The 19,845-nt window shown below is 35.0% G+C and overlaps 1 protein-coding gene across 2 annotated transcripts in view; it reads left to right on the forward strand.

Annotated features, from left to right (window-relative positions):
• LOC129233482 (nucleolar complex protein 4 homolog) overlaps positions 1-13,008 on the forward strand; it is a 101,472-nt gene extending 88,464 nt beyond the window's left edge. For both annotated transcript variants that reach the window (XM_054867501.1, XM_054867502.1), the window contains exons 13-14: positions 6,272-6,385; positions 12,897-13,008. In XM_054867501.1, coding sequence (XP_054723476.1) covers positions 6,272-6,385; positions 12,897-12,989 — 207 coding nt within the window. In that variant the 3' untranslated portion in view covers positions 12,990-13,008. The remainder of the gene's footprint in view (positions 1-6,271; positions 6,386-12,896) is intronic.
• Positions 13,009-19,845: the final 6,837 nt, after the last annotated feature.

Consider the following 19,845-nt stretch of genomic DNA (forward strand, 5'->3'; position numbering starts at 1 on the left):
CCACTGCTTTTCTGGTAATTGCATACTTTACAAATCCTGTCTGTTGAGTTATTTCTTATCAATAAATGTTAATAATTAATAATATAATAGTATTAAAATCAATATAGTTTTAATTTTTAATTTTCACAAAAATATTTACTGGCCTTAAAGTTTTTACTCTGGCTGTACTAGATGCTGAAAAAAATAATATAAAAGAAAGTAAGTATATATTACAGTTAAAAGTACCTAAATTTAGGTCAGATTACTGATTCCAAATAAGGAAAACAAACACAGGAAATCATTAAAATTACATTTAAGGTAATAAAATATTTTAAGGATATTGTAAAAATGTCTTTAAAGCATTTAGCTCAAATCATGAAGGAAGATCAACACAGAGACTTCGCAATTTTTATTCATTTACAATTCCAATTTTTACTTTATCTTTCCCTTCATACAAACTGTAATAATCGGTATCTTGAGTTTAAATTTCAGGTAAAAATCTTACCATTTTCCAATTCTTTCTGGGCGTTCGCATCTTTTGACTTTATGAAGAGTTATTAAAAATGACTAAAAAATTCACAGTACTATCAAATGAAAAAAAATCAATATATTAACAAGTATTTACAAATTCAAAGAACATGCTTTAAAAATCGGACTTTATTGAAAAATCATCTTCGGTGTACTAACGATTCTATTTTTTTATCTTAATCAGTTCACTTCAAATCAGAAAAGCGGTGGGCGAAAGGAAAAGTTCAAAAAATAAAAGTTCAAGGCTAACCTTGATCGCGACATCCTCCCACCTTGAGCTCTTCACCAATGAAGAACTCAATCTGCTGTGAAGCCTAGTCTCTTGGGTTCTTTTACTATTCGTCCACTTCGCGTTACCACTGGTTCCTGGTTCTTCCGAGTAGTGGCTTTATCTCTCAAAAGTGTACCTTCATCGTTTTCTGTTATTTCTAAACTGTACACACGTTGCACAGGACATGTGACAATTCCGGACTTAGTTTTTATGCGGACAACTCTGGCAATGCCATCCTTGCCTGGTAGGACTTCAAGAATTCGTCCAAGTGGCCATTGCAACCGTTTTAGGTTGTCTGATCCTATGAGAACAATTTCGCCTACAGAAGGAAGCTTAGCTTCCTTTGGACATTTTCTTGCATGTTTCAGTTGTCCAAGGTATTCTTGCCGAAATCTCTTTCGTAGGTCTGCACGTACTCGTTGTAGATATGAATATCTTTTTCGCAAGTAGGTGACATCTACTATATCGATATCAGGTACGCCGCATTCTCTGGTTTCTTGGAGGAACATGGAAGGAGACAGTGCAACCAAATCATTTACATCTTCTGACAAGTACGTTAAAGGTCTCGAGTTTATCAAGCTTTCGATATCACACATTACTGTGTTCAGCTCTTCGTAAGTCAGTGAAGCTTGACCTAAAACTCGTCGCAGAATTTGCTTTATCGTACCTATCAACCGCTCCCACCATCCGCCCCACCAAGGGGCTGAAGGTGGTATGAACCTCCAGGTTATTTTCTTCAGCGACGACTGTGATTCTATCTTTCCCCAATCTAGTTTGCTTAATTCATTGTGAGCTTTAACGAAGTTGCCTCCATTATCGGAATATAAAATTTCTGGCCTTCTTCGTCTAGCAATACATCTTCTTAACGCTTGTAAAAAGTCTTCTGCTGTTAAAGAGGTTATCAGTTCTATCTGCACCGCACGATACACAGCACAAGTGTAGAGAACTATCCAGGCTTTCGTTCCGTCTCTCAAGTATAACGGTCCAGCAAGATCTGTGCCCGTGATTTCGAATATTGTTGCATCTCTAACTCTATCCTCAGGTAAAGGAGGGCTTTTTGGTTCTGAATGGGTCACAGTGAATCATTTGCATCGTACACATGTCGAGATAGCTTTTCTAACCGTTTTCCGGTTCTGGAGAATCCAATAGTTCTCTCTGAGATGATTCATCAGCACCTGAACTCCAGCATGTCTAAATTCTTGATGTTTACTTTCTATGAGCATGTTTACGATTCGGTGTTGCGATGGCAAAATTATTGGCAATCGAAAATTCTTTTTATCTTTTCTTCTAAGAATTCTCGTTTCTACTCTTAGGAGACCATTTTTATCAAGCACGGGATTAAGTTGTCTAATTCGTTGTTCATTGGTTCCTTCTGGAAATGATTCTCGTTGTACCATCTTTAGCAAACTTTCTTCCGCATTTTTCATCTCCTGTACACTTAAATTTCCTTTTTGTTTAGAATTTTTAGACTTCGAATTCAAGTAGAACCTATAAATCCATCCAATGATTCTAATGAGTCTCGGATAATTTGAGTATCTGTGAAACATATTTTTGCTTTCCACATTGACTTGGGTATTTATCACAACACTCCTTCGCTTTTCTCGAGAAATTTCTTCATCATTGAAAACCAAATCCAATTGTGGTCATTCGTCTTCATTCTTCTTTAACCGAATTGGGTTCTCCCACCATTTCATTTTCAGCAACTGTTTAGCTGGGTAGCTCCTGGAAAGAAGGTCGTCTGGATTCTCAACCCTTTTTGCTTCTTGAGAGTCTTCTAGATCAGAAGAAAGCAACTGGTTAGCTCGGTCTTCTTGCTCAGGATCAAAGATGGGTAAATTTTCATCTAAATGCATAGGATCAGAGATGGGTAAATTTTCATCTAAATGCTCGGGATCAGAGATGGGTAAATTTTCATCTAAATGCTCAACACTGGCATCATTTTCGTGCTCAACAGATGTAACTATTTTCTTTTTAGAAGGTGTATCATTTTCTTTATCTTCTTCCTCATATATATTTTCTTCTGTCACATCTGTTTCTGTTTTAGTATCCATCAATTCTTCGACAGGAGTAACAGGCTTTGCACTTTCTTCTGAAGCATCCACTTCGTTTGATTGCACGTCATCAACTTCCACCGGATCTTCATTAGTGGTCTTTTTTACTTCATTTTCACATTTTTCAGATTCAAAGTCATCTTTTATTTCTTTTTCTTCCATGTCTTTTTTAGCGATCGGACCAGTAATACCTATTGCATCTAAGTTCCACATTTCTAGAATGGTAAAATCTTTCATAAATAAATTCGTTACCACCATTGTAGAATTGTCATCATGATCGTCAAATGGCATTTCCCCCATCAAGGTCCATCCAAGATGTGTTCCGACAGCTACGAGTCCACATGGCAGAACTATGACTTTTCCAGTGAGAAGCTTACCTGCTACATCAGCTCCAATTAATAGATCTATGTCTTAAGATTCTGTTTCTTTTGGAATCAATTGATCTGTCAAAATTATATTTCCTTTATTCAATTCTTGCGCACATGGATCTAACTTCAAAGTTGGTATTTTAGAACATATTTTTTCTTGGTCAAGTACCTCAAAATTGCAGTGATATTCTTTGTTAATACTGCTGACTAATACTCTATGTCGGTAATTTTTTTCTGTGTTCTTTACCACCAAACAAATTATGTATAATTTTCTCTTCTTTAAGACGATCATACTGCATTTCTTCAGCGACTCGTTTACTCAGATATGACCGTTGGGAGCCAGAATCAATAAGACATCTCACGATTTTCCCTCCCTTGTTGCCTCGTAATCTGACGTACAAAGTCTGTAACAGAATGTTGGGACTACAAGTGCGGTTATTTAGCACTGTGTCATTGATAGCATTTTGACCGTCATTCTCTTTCAGCACATCTGTTCTCACTTTATCGCGCTCTTGGTTTTTATTTTCGTTGCACATTATAGTTGCATGTTTTCCATTACATCGTTCACAATTGATTCTAACTTTACACGTTCGAGTTCTATGACCCACTTTAAGGCAGCAAAAACAACAGCCCTTTTTCATTAATATCTTCTTTCTATCATCTAAATTCATTTTCAGCACATATCGACAAGCAGATGATTCATGATTTTTCTTCTCACAAAATACACACGTATTCGAATTTGTGGAACCAAAAAGTCCGACTGCAGTTGGAATCTTCTCTTCTTCCCCTCTACTCGGGCGAGGTGGTGAGGAATGGTTCTTCATTCGCTTCGTATCGAAGCTGAAACTTTCTTTCGCTAAGGAAATTCTTTCTTCCCCTTCAACCTCTGTTTTCAAAAAATTCATTAGAGAGGTAAATTTATTTAATTCTTTTGTATTTTCATTTTTTAAAGTCATGCTTCTTTCCCATATTCTAATAATATCTTCTGGTAAACAACTTTTAACTAATGGATACAAAATCGAAGCGTATTTATCGGAAGTAACACCCAGGGAATTTAATGCTCGGATATGTGATTCTATTTTATCATATAACTTGGCCAGGTGCATCTTCTTTTGACCCATTGAATTTGTCAGCACTAGACTCAATAATTCTCTTATATCAACTTCAGTGAGCAAGTCTTCCCTACCAAATCTGGCAGTTAAGCATTCAATTGCTTGTTCGTAATTTTCCGCAGATGGAGGAAACGAATCGACGAGTTCCCTGGCACGGGAGCCTTCTACAGTAGCTTGAGTTAAATAAATAAATTTATCTTCAGGTGCTATATTTACATCTTCATGAATTTTTCTGAACTGACCCCAAAAACCGAGCCACTCCTTAATATCCCCATTAAATTTTTTCAACTCTACTCGCGGTAACTTAAATTGGCGTTTATTTAACTCCGTTTCAGTCACAACAGTTGAAATTTCATTATTAGTACTGCGCAGCATTTTTCCAGCTTTCGTTCTAAGTCGTATGAATTGTTCTTTGTATGACTCATACACATTATATTCAACATCAAAATCCTCTTGAGCACAATCAGAATCATTAGCTAATATTTCATGAATTTCTTTTTCTTTCATATCAAGTGCACACCATTTCTCACTCAACTGGTTAATTAAGACTTCTATTTCATCATGACTACAATCTGTAGTTTTTAAGTACTCTTCCAGTTGGTTAGCGATTCTCAAAAAACCACTTCGTAATGGAGTGCGTAATTTCTTCAAACTCTCCATCATTTATATTAAGAAAAAACTATCTCGATCAAATACTATTAGTTTTTTAACTTAATTCAATATAATTGCAAACGCTCACCCGGGGGCGCCAAAAAATGTAATAATCGGTATCTTGAGTTTAAATTTCAGGTAAAAATCTTACCATTTTCCGATTCTTTCTGGGCGTTTGCATCTTTTGACTTCATGAAGAGTTATTAAAAATGACTAAAAAGTTCACAGTACTATCAAATGAAAAAAAAATCAATATATTAACAAGTATTTACAAATTCAAAGAACATGCTTTAAAAATCGGACTGTATTGAAAAATCATCTTCGGTGTTCTAACGATTCTATTTATTTTTTATCTTAATCAGTTCACTTCAAATCAGAAAAGCGGTGGGCGAAAGGAAAAGTTCAAAAAATAAAAGTTCAAGGCTAACCTTGATCGCAACACAAACTACCCCCCCCCCCCTTTTTTTTCAGTGTATAATTTCAGAAAATAGCTACTACTGAACCCCCAATGCTTATTTCTGCATTTATTAAAATGCCTAGATTCTTATCTATGGTTGCATGTGTTTAACACATTCATCGAAATTTACTTTTATACATAAAGTTCTATTTGTGAAACTGGGAACAATAAAACAGGTTTTAGAGCATGTTATAAAATCTCAAAAATTTTAATTGATTACTTAAAGATCAGTTCTCTTAGCATGTACTTCCTTTTGCACTTGTTAGCTTATGTTTCTGTTTCATTACCCTAAGTTTAATGAATTCCAGACACTTGACAAATCATAAATCTGACATTAGAGAAAGAAATACTAATAGACTATCTTTTGTAGAAAACAAGGATTAGTTATGCCATCTGGTAGCCTACATTTTGGTCTAAAAGTAACGATGCATCAGTACATTAATTGCCTCATGCTGGAAGATTAATTAACTGTAATACAGCAATGTCCTTGAGAAGAATATTGTGCAAATGCTCCCTTAAACGTTGCTCATCCCAAACAGTTAATTGGTGACTTAGTTAAATAAAATATGGATACGAAAAGCACATAAACTAGCAATGACTTTTTTTTCTTTTCAAGTGAAAACATTTAAATTATTAGAATTCACGAACTAAACAGATGATTACTTTTTGTCTATAAGGGTTGTTTCAACTTTCCATTCTTTTTTAAACTTGCCTTTTCCTCCACAAAAATGGGCATGTAATTTTAATCTTTTATTGACTAACTGCCACAGTTATAAAGTCTTTAAAAAGATTTGAAGGGGGCATGTTCAGTCATAATATAGATTTTTTTGCTATAATGCTTTGTTTATTTCTAGGCTTTGCAAAATCATCTGAATCCTGTAGTTTCCAGTAAAGCTAAAGTGATTAATTCAAATTTACCTAAATTGGAATATGACATATCAGGAGTTCTTAATGTCACATTAAATGATGTGAGTATACTTTCAGTTCCATAAAAAATTCAATCGTATGTTTTAATGAAAAAGTTTTTTGAAGGATAAAAGTCAGTGCAGATATTACCGTATTTTCCTGTATGTAATCTGTGGATTATCTGATAAAAAGTATAAAAGTGCTTTTTTTTTCCTCAAAACCAACGCATTGAACCTGAATATTTCCAGCAGGATTCGCCTTTAGAGATCGTAAACCCTGCCTGTATGTTGATTATTTTACATAGCTTGAATGTTCTTCTTAGCGATCGTAACGTAGAGTGGAGATTACATAGAGGAACCCAGACAGCATTTTCCTCTTCAGGAGAAGCGGACCAGAGCGGCTCACAAATCATGTGGTAGAAAACTGCAATATTTGGCTTTAATCGCATATCCTGGGGCTCGTATATTTCATCAGGGTTTTTTTTTTTCTTTTCAACTTTTCAGTTCAATAATAAACTTGCTTTTCTTGCAGTGGTTTACTTGATTCTGTTGTTTAACACATTCATCTCCATCTCTCCCCCCCCCCCCAAAAAAAAAAAATTAATGATAATAAAGATGAATTCAAGGCTTGTAATTGCCAACACAATTGCAGAAAGTTTTTGAATAAAAGCAGATAAAAATAACCTTTTCTCATTTTTTTTTACAAATGTTTAAAAAAAAAATGAGATAATCGTTTTTTGTTTTAATGCATTGAAAAAAAGATGAATAAAAATTTTTTTTCAAAACCGTTGATTTTCTTCAGAAAATTTGGAACAGAAAAAAAAGAAAGGAAATATATATATATATATATACCCAAGGGTCTGGCCAGAGGGAATTTGTGTCCATTATCGAACCCTTAAGAAAAATCCGATCAACCAAAATTTCAAAGAGCAAATCAAAATAACACATATTTCCATACGTAAAAGTAACCTTTTTTAAAGATAAATTAGAGGAATCAGCTCATACAAAATATGCTAATTTTGCAAAAAATAAATAAATAAATAAATGGCACTCTTGTGATGGGGGAGCTCCTGCAAATGATAAATAGCTACTACTTCCAAACAATATAATGCTTGTTGTTAGTGAGTTAAGAGTAAGGGAGTTCAGGTGTCTTTCTTGAAACATTTTTGAAATTAACGAAGTCTTAAAACTTTGGGTTGTCTTTGGAGATGTTGGGAGGGGAGTTGCTACTTACCTACACTAAACTTAAACACAAACTTACATTGCCTGTAGTAAATACAGTGAGAGGGGGGTATTCCGGCGTCCAGCCCGAAATATTTCCGTTTCTGAAATTTTAGAGCTCTGTTTTGGGTTATCTTTGGATAACTTGGGAAGGGTGTAGGAAGCTTCTTTCAAAAAGTTTCCTCCCCCCACCCTCTTTCTCTAATATTTTTGAAGATCGCCAAATATTGGCATTTTGGGACTATCAGTTTGAAATAATTGATGTAAGAGTCCCTGAACCCCTCCTTTCCCTGAACTTTACCAAAATGGTCTACCATTGCATTTTTTGGAAATTTCTGGGGGAGAACCCCCCACCCCCAACCCTGTTATTGGCGGTTTTTAGGCTTTTGGAATTACGATATCAAAATGCTTAAATATTACAATTTAAAGGCTTAAAATTCAAATCAAACACAGATTCCAAAACTGGCATTGTTAAAATTCTAAAACATTTATATACATAAATTTTTCCTTAAGCATGCATGGGAGGAGGGGGTTGAAAATATTTTCCATGTTGTGAGCACATCATCAAATTTGCACTCATGATTGTCAGGGAAAATCACCTAAAATGGTCAGGGGAAGTTACAAATTATTGAAATTTCTGGAAATGTCAGGGAATTTCTTCTCAATTTTTGCATCTGATGGGTGCAACTGTTGCGTGAAAATGTGGAAGTGTGGTAAATGTTGCATTCCAGATAAGCGAATTTTCCTGATAGTTGAGAGGAAGAAAATTCAAGCTCATTTTTAAGTACTAAATGTAACAAGGCTGCAAAAAAAAAGAAAAAAAAATCCATATGAAAATTATAAAGCTCTGATTTGTATAGTTACATTTTATTTTTCTTCTTTTGGGAAAAAAAAATTAAGCCATGCTTAGATGGAAATTACTAGTATTTTCCGCAAAATACAGTGCGGTCTTACTGGTATTTTAATAGCCTTCATTCTCATTTTTTTTCTTTGTTTTTCATGAAATGAATGATCATAAAAATTTAAAGTCTCAAAGTTTTAGCTTTTATATGTTAAAACTTGTTCTTTAGGAAACATACCATTATTGCTTTGCGGAAAATTGCTTAGTATGTTTTAAATTTCAGTCCTTATGCATCCTTCAAACTTTTCCATTATTTCAATGGTTGGAAGTTATTTTAATTAATTCTCGAGTAGAAAGACTTTAGTTATTTATTTGTCTTTGCAAACTTTAACTGTATTGAGTTAATAACATATTTTTTGTAAAAATACTATGTTGTGTTGTTGTGTCCAATCCTTCAGGATCTAGCGACAGCTAGATCAAATCCATAATTCCATGCACCCTCGCAAAGTCGAGCACCAGGAGTGGGTTGTCGCGGACATCCTCAAGAGTGAGCCCCAAGCAATCCAGTAGGTGTTGCGGGGAGGCCGGCAGCAGATGGCACTTGGGACACGTTGGGAAGACTTTACGGCCGGATTCAAATGACATGCATTTCAGGTGCCCACTGAAGAGTCTTGAGATGGCCGTTTGGTCCTGTCTGTCGGCCTTGAAAAGTAATGCACCTCCTGGTTTTGGTCTACTGTACCAAGAATGAGCTGGAGGAGCTAGCCAGACATGCCGGTCTCTATTTTTCGCCGCAGAGAAAATTTCTTCAAAGGTTAGGTCGTAATCAGTCGTGGCCATCTCAGAGCAGCCTCTTTTTGCCAAAGCATCCGCGGTTTCATTTCCCGGAATGTTGACGTGGGAGGGGATCCACTGAAGGTGGACGTCTCTTCGCTTTGAAATAGTTTTAAGCATATTGATGATTTGAATGCTTACTAGGTCATTTACTTGGTTCCAGTCCTGTAGATGTTGAATTGAGCTACGGCTGTCTGTAAGAATCCAGATGTCACTACAGTCTGTGGAGTGGAGAATTTGATTTAAACCCTCCTTAATAGCTATTAATTCGCTCTTAAAGACCGAGCAGTGGTCTGGGTTGCGTCGAGAGAGACGTACAGAAGGATTCTCAATATATATACCACTCCCAGTATGATTTGACTCGTCTTTACTCCCATCTGTATAAATAAGAGTAGCGTAACTCGGGATACTATTTATGACCTCCAGAGCCAGTTGTCGTAGATATTCAGGGACATCAGAGTTTTTGTTGGTTTGAGACGGTAGTTCAGAGTGGAAGTGAACTCCAAGGAGTCCCTCAGTCGGACTAACACAGGGTGTTAGAGATGAGTACTCCACTGAATGGGATATAATATCCAGTTTGTCGGCCAGACCAAGTGGGCTATTCCTTTTGAGTCTCTGGTTGCTACTCCAGCTGGACAGATATTCAGATGTACGGTTCTGATTTTCATAGCTTTTTAGTTTGTTGAAGTATTTCACCAGTTTCGAGTTTCTAACGAGGCCAAGGGGAGGGAGATTAGCCTCATAAAGTACTATATCATTTGGGCAACTGTTTCTTAGGCCTGTTATGATACGAGCCGCACTCAATTGCACTCTCTCCAACTGGAGAAGGTTAGATGTTGAGGCGCAGAAGTATACCGGGAATCCATACTCAAGGATAGGCCTGATTAGTGCAATGTATGTTGATCTGAGTGTTTTGGCGTCAGCACCCCAGTCTCTGCCCGAGATGTACTTAAGGATATTCAGTCTCTTACGGCTCTTGATCACCAGATTTGAGATGTGTCCGTTGCTCGTAATCTCCTGATCTAAAACAAAGCCCAAGTACTTTGGATGTTTAACATATGAAAGAGGCTGATCTTGAAAGAGGACTTGGGGGTGGTACGAGTACAGGTGTTTATTGGTGGTAAAAAGTCCAACATATGATTTAGTGACGTTAAAATTCAGTTTGTGGTTGTTTGCAAATTTCCACACATCCGTTAACGTAGTGTTTAAGGTCGATTCAATATTTTTCACATCAGGGCCAGAGCACCACAGCACAATGTCGTCAGCAAATATTCCGACATCACACTCCGGAGCGATGATACTTTCGAATCCAGCCATAAACAATGAAAACAGAGTTGGGCTAAGGACGGATCCCTGAGGGACCCCCTGATACGTTTTGAACCAGTTAGATAGGGTGTCTTGACACTTAACACGAAAAATTCTGGCTCTTAGAAAGTCAGCAATCCAGGCAAGGGCACTGCCTTTGATTCCAAATTTGTCATGCAGTTTCAGGATGAGTAGGTTCCACCACACCCTATCAAACGCCTTGGAAAGATCCAGAAAAACCGCAATGGTGTGATTTGTTGGTTTGATGTTTTGGAAATCTCTGATATTTTGACAAAAGTAAAGAACTTGATCTGTGGTACTATGTCCTCTCCTAAACGCAAATTGTTCTTTAGGTAATAGGTTTTTGGAAGTCAGATGGTAAGAAAGTCTGGAGAGGATCATTTTTTCCATAATCTTGCATGGAATGCTTGTTAAGGCAATGGGTCTGTAGCTGTCTGGTGAGTTTGCGCTTTTAGCAGGTTTCCTAATTGGAACAATGGTAGCTTTTTTCCAATTTCTTGGTAGCCGACCCTTACTCCAGGAGATATTAATGATTTCTAGCAATCTCTTCTTTGCCTTCTCACCGAGATGTAGGATCATGTGTCCGTAGATGCCTTCAGGACCAGGAGACTTGGACAGTTTCAAGTTTCCAATAGCGAACTCCAATTCTTGCAGAGAGAAGTGAGCGCTGAGGGTTTTTTTTTTTTTTTTTTTTTTTTTTTTTTTTTTTTTTTTTTTTTTTTTTTTGTCATACTAAGTTGTAAAAAAAATGAGCATTCAAATTTTTATTTCTTCATTTGCTTATAAAAATTAAAGTCCATTTTAGAAGAATAATGTAATAATTTTCTATATTCTTGTGTATTAAGAATATAAATTGTAAATTGAATCATCATTGCAAAGTATATTTAGCATATATTTTTATTTTTGAAACAGATGAACTATGATTTTTATGGATCCTTTCTTGCCAAAGAAAGATGTTACGATTTTATCCCTTTAGCACAATGCTGATAATTTTTTTCACATGTTAATCAGAATAGTAGCAATGTCGATGTTTTGGAAACATCTATCCTGTTAAAACATTGGTGTTTTAATTTTGAACATCTTTTTTTTAAAACATCAATGTTTTAAAAAAGATGTCACACCACTTGTTGAAAGTGTAGTAAGGGCATGTTGGTCACAAATTTGTAAGAAAAGTCTTGTAGCATTATGAACTGACAGAATGCTGTTATTCATGCTGCAAGGAGGTAGGGAGACTTAAATCAAATGAGATTTCTTACAATATGCTCAGTTATGCTAGAATGGTCCCTAGCACATATCTTGCAATTGGAAAAGTTTTAAGCAAAATAAAATGCTTGCATTGAAAGGGAAACAAACTTTTTCACAACACAATTGCAGAGATTTAAAAAAAGTTTTAATTGAAAATACCTGGTCTTTCAAAGCATTAAATGTTAAGTTTGTCTTAATTTAAGTTTGTCTTTCTCAAAAATGCAGTTTTAAAATCTCAATTTGAGACAGTCTTTGGGGATGTTAGGCATAGGTAAGGCTTGGGACTCCATAAGTATTTGAAAACAATCTTAGACACAATTTTCAGGTGATCTTTGATGAATGATGTCTTTGTAACTTTATTTTCAATATCAATAAAATAGAAAAAAAATGAACGTCTTAGGCTTCTCCCCTCATGGACTGTCGCTCATGGAAAATGTCCCCTCAAGATCCCCATCCCCCTTAATCCAGCCTCTGCAATACTTTTTTTTATTAATGAAACAAAAACAGGGGAAACATGGAAAATAATAATTAACTTTTCGAATAATGGATAAATTTAAAATTAATGTATGAATTTTTCAAATGAAACAACTAAAGACCCTTCTTGCCCTTGCGTACGCCACTGGAGTAGACAAAACTATTACCACATATTAAAGTTTAAAAGAATATAGTGTTATTGTGGAGATGAAAAAAATGTTTGTGCATTGTGACATGAGCTTCAAATTTTATTTAGTCTGGTAAATTCTATTCATTGGTTAAATGATGCTATTGGCACTCTTTTGGTGTGGTCTTCTCCGGTTTGTGTATTGGACCAAGCACCAAATCTCATTTTCGTAAAAAAAGTTCAAGTAACGAGCTGTTTCAAGGATTCTGAAAATCATTTATTTAAATTCTTTGTAAATTAATTTTATTTTGTATCCTACTTGCAGGGATTAGAACTTATCATACAATCCATTAAAAATTATAATGAATCTTACTGTCTTATTTTTTTTTTGATTATCAACCTCCTTCATTTTATTCTTTTTTTTTCTAAATTTAATTCAAGTATGTTTAGTGAGTTTGAATTACATTGTGATGTTTGTATCTCATGGATTTTTGTTTCTGTATCAGGTCTATCAAAAAGAAAGAAAACGCAAATTTTCTGAAATGCCTCTTGCAACAAAAAAGCCATGTATGGAAAATGTTTGGATTTTTGATAAATAAAAATTATTTTTTAATGTAATGTCTTGTCAGTTTATTGCACAATAAAGTACTGAACACATGTCTATTGCTACAAATGACCAGTGTGCTTAAATTTAGAATTTCATTTTTTGAAATTTATTATGTTTGTTTAAAAGGTAACAAATTTTTTAGTTCGCTCCTTTTTACTTTTTTAAAAAGGATCATGTATATCAAAGGATGACAATGCTTTAAATATCAAGCAAAACATATACAACCACATCAGCTCTGCATAATTTTAACTGTGTTGCAAACTATAATTGTGAGACAAAATTTAATATTTGTTTTATAACATTGAGTTAAACAGCTGATTCATGTCTAATTCCTTAATTTTCTGAAAATTTCCTTAATTTTTCAAAAAGTATATCAAGTTTGGTCCCTATTTTCTTATTTTTTCTATTTTACCCCCTCAAATCTTCATCCTTCGCGATATCTGCCAAAAACATGTTGGGAGACATGCCGACGACATCAAACACATGCTTCGCATGTGTTTGATGAAAATTGCATTCCTTATTTGATATTTCAATCTTTTTGCATCCTGCAAATATTTCAATTATTTTAAACGTTGGAGAGTTTTTTATACCATACGCTACTTTATATCTGCTTATTTTATTCATTATTTCAATAATATTTTTATTTCTTAAATTTATTTTAGAATAAAAGAAAAAGATAGAGTGTGGTTCAACTCCCGCAGTCTCGGATTGTATTGAAACTTGGCATGGTTACTTAAACAAAATCATGAGTTCCAATGCAAGGAAAAAGGATAACCAATTAGATATTTATTTGTTTTCAATTTTGCTTTTAGATTTTTTTTGCTGCTGTTAAGTTTTACTTTACAAACAAACCTAATTTTAAAATGTACTTTCCCATTTTCAGTACCTTAAATTCAAATGTTTCTAGTTAAAAAAAAAAAAAAAAGATTTTTATTTAAAACAGATAAAAACTTGATATTATTGAGTGATGCAGCCAAGATTGAACTCTGGCTCCATGAATCCCTTTATTCAAGGACTCGGGAGTTAGAAATTGCTGCCTCTCTTTCAAAATCTAAATTCATATAGAAATAAACAAACTTGGGAGAAATGGTGCAATGCAGCAGATTTGTACAAAATGAGATTTTAGTAACAATAACCAATGAAAAGCAATAATAACAAAACCATAGTTCTTGAGTTATCTTGAGAGTCTCTAGTTATCTTGAAGAAAAGAGGTTTTAGTTTTTTTCCTTCAATTTTCCTCTCACTCCAAATAAGGTATGCTCAGGGATGCGCCAATCACTGATCCTGCACAAAACTGCTCCAAAAGACTGCTGAATGGACTTTTCTGCACCAAAATCAGACAAACTTGCACCAAAAGTGCGATTTTGCATTTAATATTGCAATTCCTTCAGTATATTTGCCAGTTCTTGCAGATTATCGTCAAGTTTTTATGCATTTGGAGCTTGTTTTCACGATTTTTTGATGTAGTCCCAATTTTTATGTACCATTTCAAAATCCGATTGCATCCACTTTTGAAATTGTGTATTATTTCAATTTATCATGCGATTCTGTTCCTTTGCCTTTAAAATATTTATTGACCTTTATTTTAAACCATTCTAATCTTGTGTTTTCAGACGAAGAGGACTTGTAAGTTTGTCTTTGCTACGCCCACTGGAAAATATCAATCCATTTGTGATAAACCTAAGTTTATCCTAAGTATATGAAAGTAATTTATTATATGTATCTCATAATTTACAAACAACTAAAGTCATTTAAACATAAGCTTTCTGTGAATGTTCTCGGTGTAATGATAACCTAAGGAATTCATCGCTTTGCTAAGCAGCTTTCACTGTAACTCACTTCTGGTAAAGAATGAAAACAAATCGTGAAGATCTACTTTCGCCTTCTGGCATCGAAAGATAAGACGGCGTCATGATGTTCCATCGTGTTCCATGAAGTTCTCGAATGATTTGCACACATCTTTTTCCGCACGTGGTGGACATATGACAAAGTTTTGCAAATCAGGTATGCAGTATTTATAGTGATTCAGCCGTTGGCTCATTCTCTCTTTCTAGCGTTCGGTTTTAGTTTTTCCTGCTAGTAGCCCTACGGGGGAAATTCAAGGCAATTCCAAACTGTGAGGCGAATTTGCTTCAAACAAACTTTGTAGGAAAAAGCTTTTGATGAAAAACTTGTATATAAAATATCTTTTTGATTTGAACAATTTTCCGTTCAATTTTGAACAGTTCTAATCCCTTAACATTAGCGCCTACGGCAAAACAAAGTCTATGTAGATTCTATACTTGAAGACAGATTTACCTCAAACAAATTTTTGTTGGAAATAGCTATTGCCGACAAACTCCAGACTCCAACTCCGAGAATTTAGGGGCACCTGACTCCAACTCTGGCTCCTGTGCCCGACAATTAATCGAACTCCCACTCCCAGACTTCAACTCTGATTTCGTAGCTTTGGCAAAAATTTATACACAGAGGACTGACTCCGATTCTTGGATATTCGACTCCGACTCCTTTATCTCAAAATGAGATTGACACTGACTCCAACTCCACAGCTATGGTTTTAACTGTGAAATAATTATTGTTAATATGACTTGTTTTTATTTTCATGCTAAAGTTTTAATTTAGGTATTCAGTCATAAACTCGAAGCCATTTATGTTCCTACATAAAAGATATGCGTGGACGATTTTTTTTTTTTTGACAATGGAAATTATTTAAGTTGACATTTTATTGTTTTTATTTATTTTGTTAAGTGCATTAATTCATTTAAAAAATTATTTTTGGCAGCAGGCAGTGGCGTAGCTACACTTTCTGCCGCCCGGGTCGGTTCCTCAATTTGCCGCCCTTTATGATGGTAAATAGTTGACGCATTAAAGAGTTAAAAGTTTTTTTTAATAAGATTTTAATAAACAAGAAAACAAACTTATTTGTTTTCCTTTTTATTTTTCTTGCAGAAGAAAAATAAAGGATTCAGAATCCCACCGAAACATTCCAGATTTTTTTTTAACAATCAAACTTAGTTTTATGCATTCTTTGATGACGTTAGGGGGTCAGGACTTTTCAAGAAAATTTTCCGAAACTTAAGTGTTAAAAATCAATTTTTAGGCAAACTTTGAATACCTGAAGATATTGGGGAGGGTTCGGATGCGCTGTCCGGAAAGCTTTTCAACAAAACTGAAAAACACGTAAAATGTAGGCTGTATCTAGTGCTGTAAAGGTCTCTCCTAACTCCAACAAAGACTGGATTTTCCTGCATAAATATTTTCTAACTAGAAGTTAATTTTTAGTCCATCTTTGATGACGTTAAGAAGAATAGGAAGCGTTCAGGAGCTTTCTGAAACTGTTTCGACGACGAAGTTTCAAAAACGCAAATATAGGCTATCTTTGATGCCATAAGTTTCCAAATATTTCGAAAAATGTTGAAGTCAAATGGTTTTTCCGTCTCCCCTTGAAACTTTTTGAAAAAGACTTCCTAAAAACGCGACTTCAGCCATTGTTTGACGGACAATGTAAAGAGAAAGAGTTAAGAGAGGGGTTTCTCGCCCGAAATATTTTTCGAAACTGTTGCTCATTTTAAGCTCTTCACAACTGAGAAAAAAAAAGGGGGGGTTGAGGTCTTCCCTCAGAAATTTCTAAAAACGAAATTTGGAGCCATCTGTGATGACGTTAGGTGATTTTGTGCACATCTGGGGTCCCTACCTTAGAATTTTTTTGAAGTTTAAGTTTCAAAAACCCAACTTTAAGCTATTTTGGGAGACATTGGGATTTTAAAGTTCGAAGTTGATGTCCTAAATATACACTTTAGACTCTCTTTAATCATTATACAAGAAGGGTCAGGGCTTAACCGCCCTCATGAATTTGTTGGTATTGAAGTTATAAAAACTCAATAATCAATATTAGGCTAAAAGATGAGATATGAAGGAATAGGGTGAGCGTTATTCCTTTAAAATGGTTCGAGACTCAAAGCCTAAAACTGCACTTTTGGACTGTTTGTTGACGTTAAGGGATAAGAATATTCAATTGCTCTTTCCGAAAAATGTGACATTTATTGAGAGTTTAACAACGCAGTTTTAAGCAGTCTTCAGTTGATCGAAATTCTCCGGCCTCAAAACATATTTTAAAATTATCTAGCACACTTTAGACAACGAAAAGGGGGGAGTGAAAATGAAGCCACCCAAAGACCTGTTAGGCTATATTTGGACAAATTAAGGGAGGAAGGGATGGTAAGTGGCTCTCTCCTCTGGAAATTTTTCAAAATTAACGTCCTGAAAATGCATTTTTAGTTTTGTGACAGTAGGAAGAAACAAAGGAAATTTTCCTAATTTGAAGTTTTAGAAACACAAATTTAGGGTCAATTTGTTTCTCAAAGGGTCTTCCAAAATAACTCTCTTTTGGATCCGTGGTTGAGCGACTCACCTAATGTTGACAAACTCAGAAGTTACCACCTAGCGTACGAACAAGGCTCATCCCCTCCCCTTAGATCTGGTAACAAATTTGGATTATTACCAAATTTGAATGATTCTCTTTTTCACCAATGGAAGTCGAAATGTTCTAAGGCTTTGCCTATAGAGATCATTTTACTAATTAAAAACCTTTCTTTAAAATACATGACTAAATGTAAAACTCATTGCATAAAGGAATTGGTTGATATAATACAGTAGTAAAAGCAATTATTATTCGAGTTGTGAATAATTTTTTTTATAAAATGAACATAAAATTCATTCTGTCTTAGTGAAAATTTTGTAGTCAATGACTAATCAAACTAATTATTGAAACAGATAATGTAATCCTGAAAATGAGCAAGAAATCGCCCACCATTTTAAACTTCTCTCCTTTTACTCTTGTTGGCACTTTCCTTTAAAAAAAGAATTTTCTTTTCTTTTTTAAATATGGTGGTTTCCTGTAGGAACTTACTTAAAATCAAGTGGTAGCTTCATCATAAAACAAAAAGTTATGAAATTTATTGTTTCCTCCTTAATAGTTAACCTTCACAGCAAAGAGAAAAAAAAACATGATTCATTAACTTTACACCACCTCCCTCAGTCTGTAGCTTCAGACGAAAGAAGAGAAAAGACAAACAATAGTGCTGAGATGTCCACAATAAAAACACATGTGTTGTATTAGAGTAATTTTATTATCGTAGTCGTACTAAAACCTTACAATTCAAAGACACTTTTTCTTTTTTTTTGCCTCCAGTAATAGATTAAAAGCATGATTTCCTTATTGAGAAAACGGGTTAAATTTTTCCGCATCAAAGGTGTGAATTTGCCGCCCCCCCCCCAAAAAAGTGCCGCCCGGGGCGGACCGCCCCCTCTGCCCCTCCCTAGCTACACCACTGGCAGCAGGGGAAAAAGAAACGATTTTTTTTTATATGTATTTATTTTAATGGGCTTATTAATTTTAATTATTATTCTTTCGTTTTGAAAGCTGTTAAAATTATTTTAATGGAAAAAAATGTATTCACAACTCCAGAGCTCTAATACGCTACCTTATGGGGGTTAATATTACTAGTGAAAAAGGTAAAACATTCCGTTTCATGTGTTTTCTTTGGGGTAAATTACAGGCTTCAGACAGTTTGTGGTGCAATGTAATTTCAGAGAATAGAAAAGAAAGCTTCTCACAAACACGATGAAAAATTACTCTCATTCATTAAGCTCCAAAGCAAGTTATAAGTTACGGATTTGTTTGTTTTACCTTTTTCATCTGCCTTTAAACAGTGGCCCCACTCAATCCTTAAGCGCCAGTGCAATGAGTGGGGCCATGATTCGTCTTATCTGGACGTTTAAAATTTCCATACAATCCGTGGTTGGACAGTAAGTTCCTTTATTTTTATTTTTTTTATGAAGTTCGGCTTCTTGAGCCATAACTCCCCCCCCCCCCCTCCCTGCACTACAGGGTCTGTGTGTAAGGGCTTACACATAATTATGCAAGGTGTCTCAGTTAAATGTTTCAGAACTTCTGAAAGGGATAGGATGCATCCTGACTCCTTGAAATCATATTGCAATGTGGGTGGGGTTAGAAATGCATTCCCGACCCAAGTAATTTGAGATATGCCGGGAGTATTCTAGACTGTTTGGAGTTTCATGCACCGAAGATGTGAGGTGTGCATTAGAACTGGGTGAAAAAACTTCGGACACTTACTTAGAACCATGTACCTTTTGCTCTTTCATATGTATTATGAAAAATATTTTTCACTTACTGTGTCTTTCCTTTATGGTGCTTTTCTGTTTACATAACTACTTTAGGAAAGCATTTCCAACCCTGCATTACTATATGATTTCAAGTCGTCAGGATGCACCCTACCCCTCTTGTAAGTTCTAAAACGTTTAATTGAGACATCCTGTATATGTATATATACACTTCTATAGTTGGAGGTGGTTTACTGTCCCTCAAATTACTTGGGTTTTTATTTTTAAAATAATGCAAACAAAATTGGTTTTAAACCACCTTTTCTCTTGGTGATTTCTCCCAAATATTTTTTCCAACAAAGGCATTGAGTATAATATAGTTGTTCTCCACCCCCTTAAAAGCAATGGAACACCCTCTTCTCCCCCCTCCCTCCCCCACAAAAAAGAATAGACCGAATCCCTTGGAACAACAACTAAAATTTTTAGTAGGTACAACCTGAGCACCTTTGTATGTATCTTGAAACAAACAATACTTCTGCAAGGGTGTCCACAAGGAGGGAGGGAGTTTAAAATGCACCATTGAAATTTTTAGGGGGGTGATTTTAAAGAAGTTTTAATATTTGGGGGTGGGAGGGACACCTGATGTGTTCATAAATGTGATATATATATATATAATTATATTTATTACATTAATAGATATAGTACCATATTTATTTAACATACAT

The sequence above is a fragment of the Uloborus diversus genome, unplaced genomic scaffold (genome assembly GCF_026930045.1).
Source record: "Uloborus diversus isolate 005 unplaced genomic scaffold, Udiv.v.3.1 scaffold_449, whole genome shotgun sequence".
Taxonomy (NCBI): Eukaryota; Metazoa; Arthropoda; class Arachnida; order Araneae; family Uloboridae; genus Uloborus; species Uloborus diversus.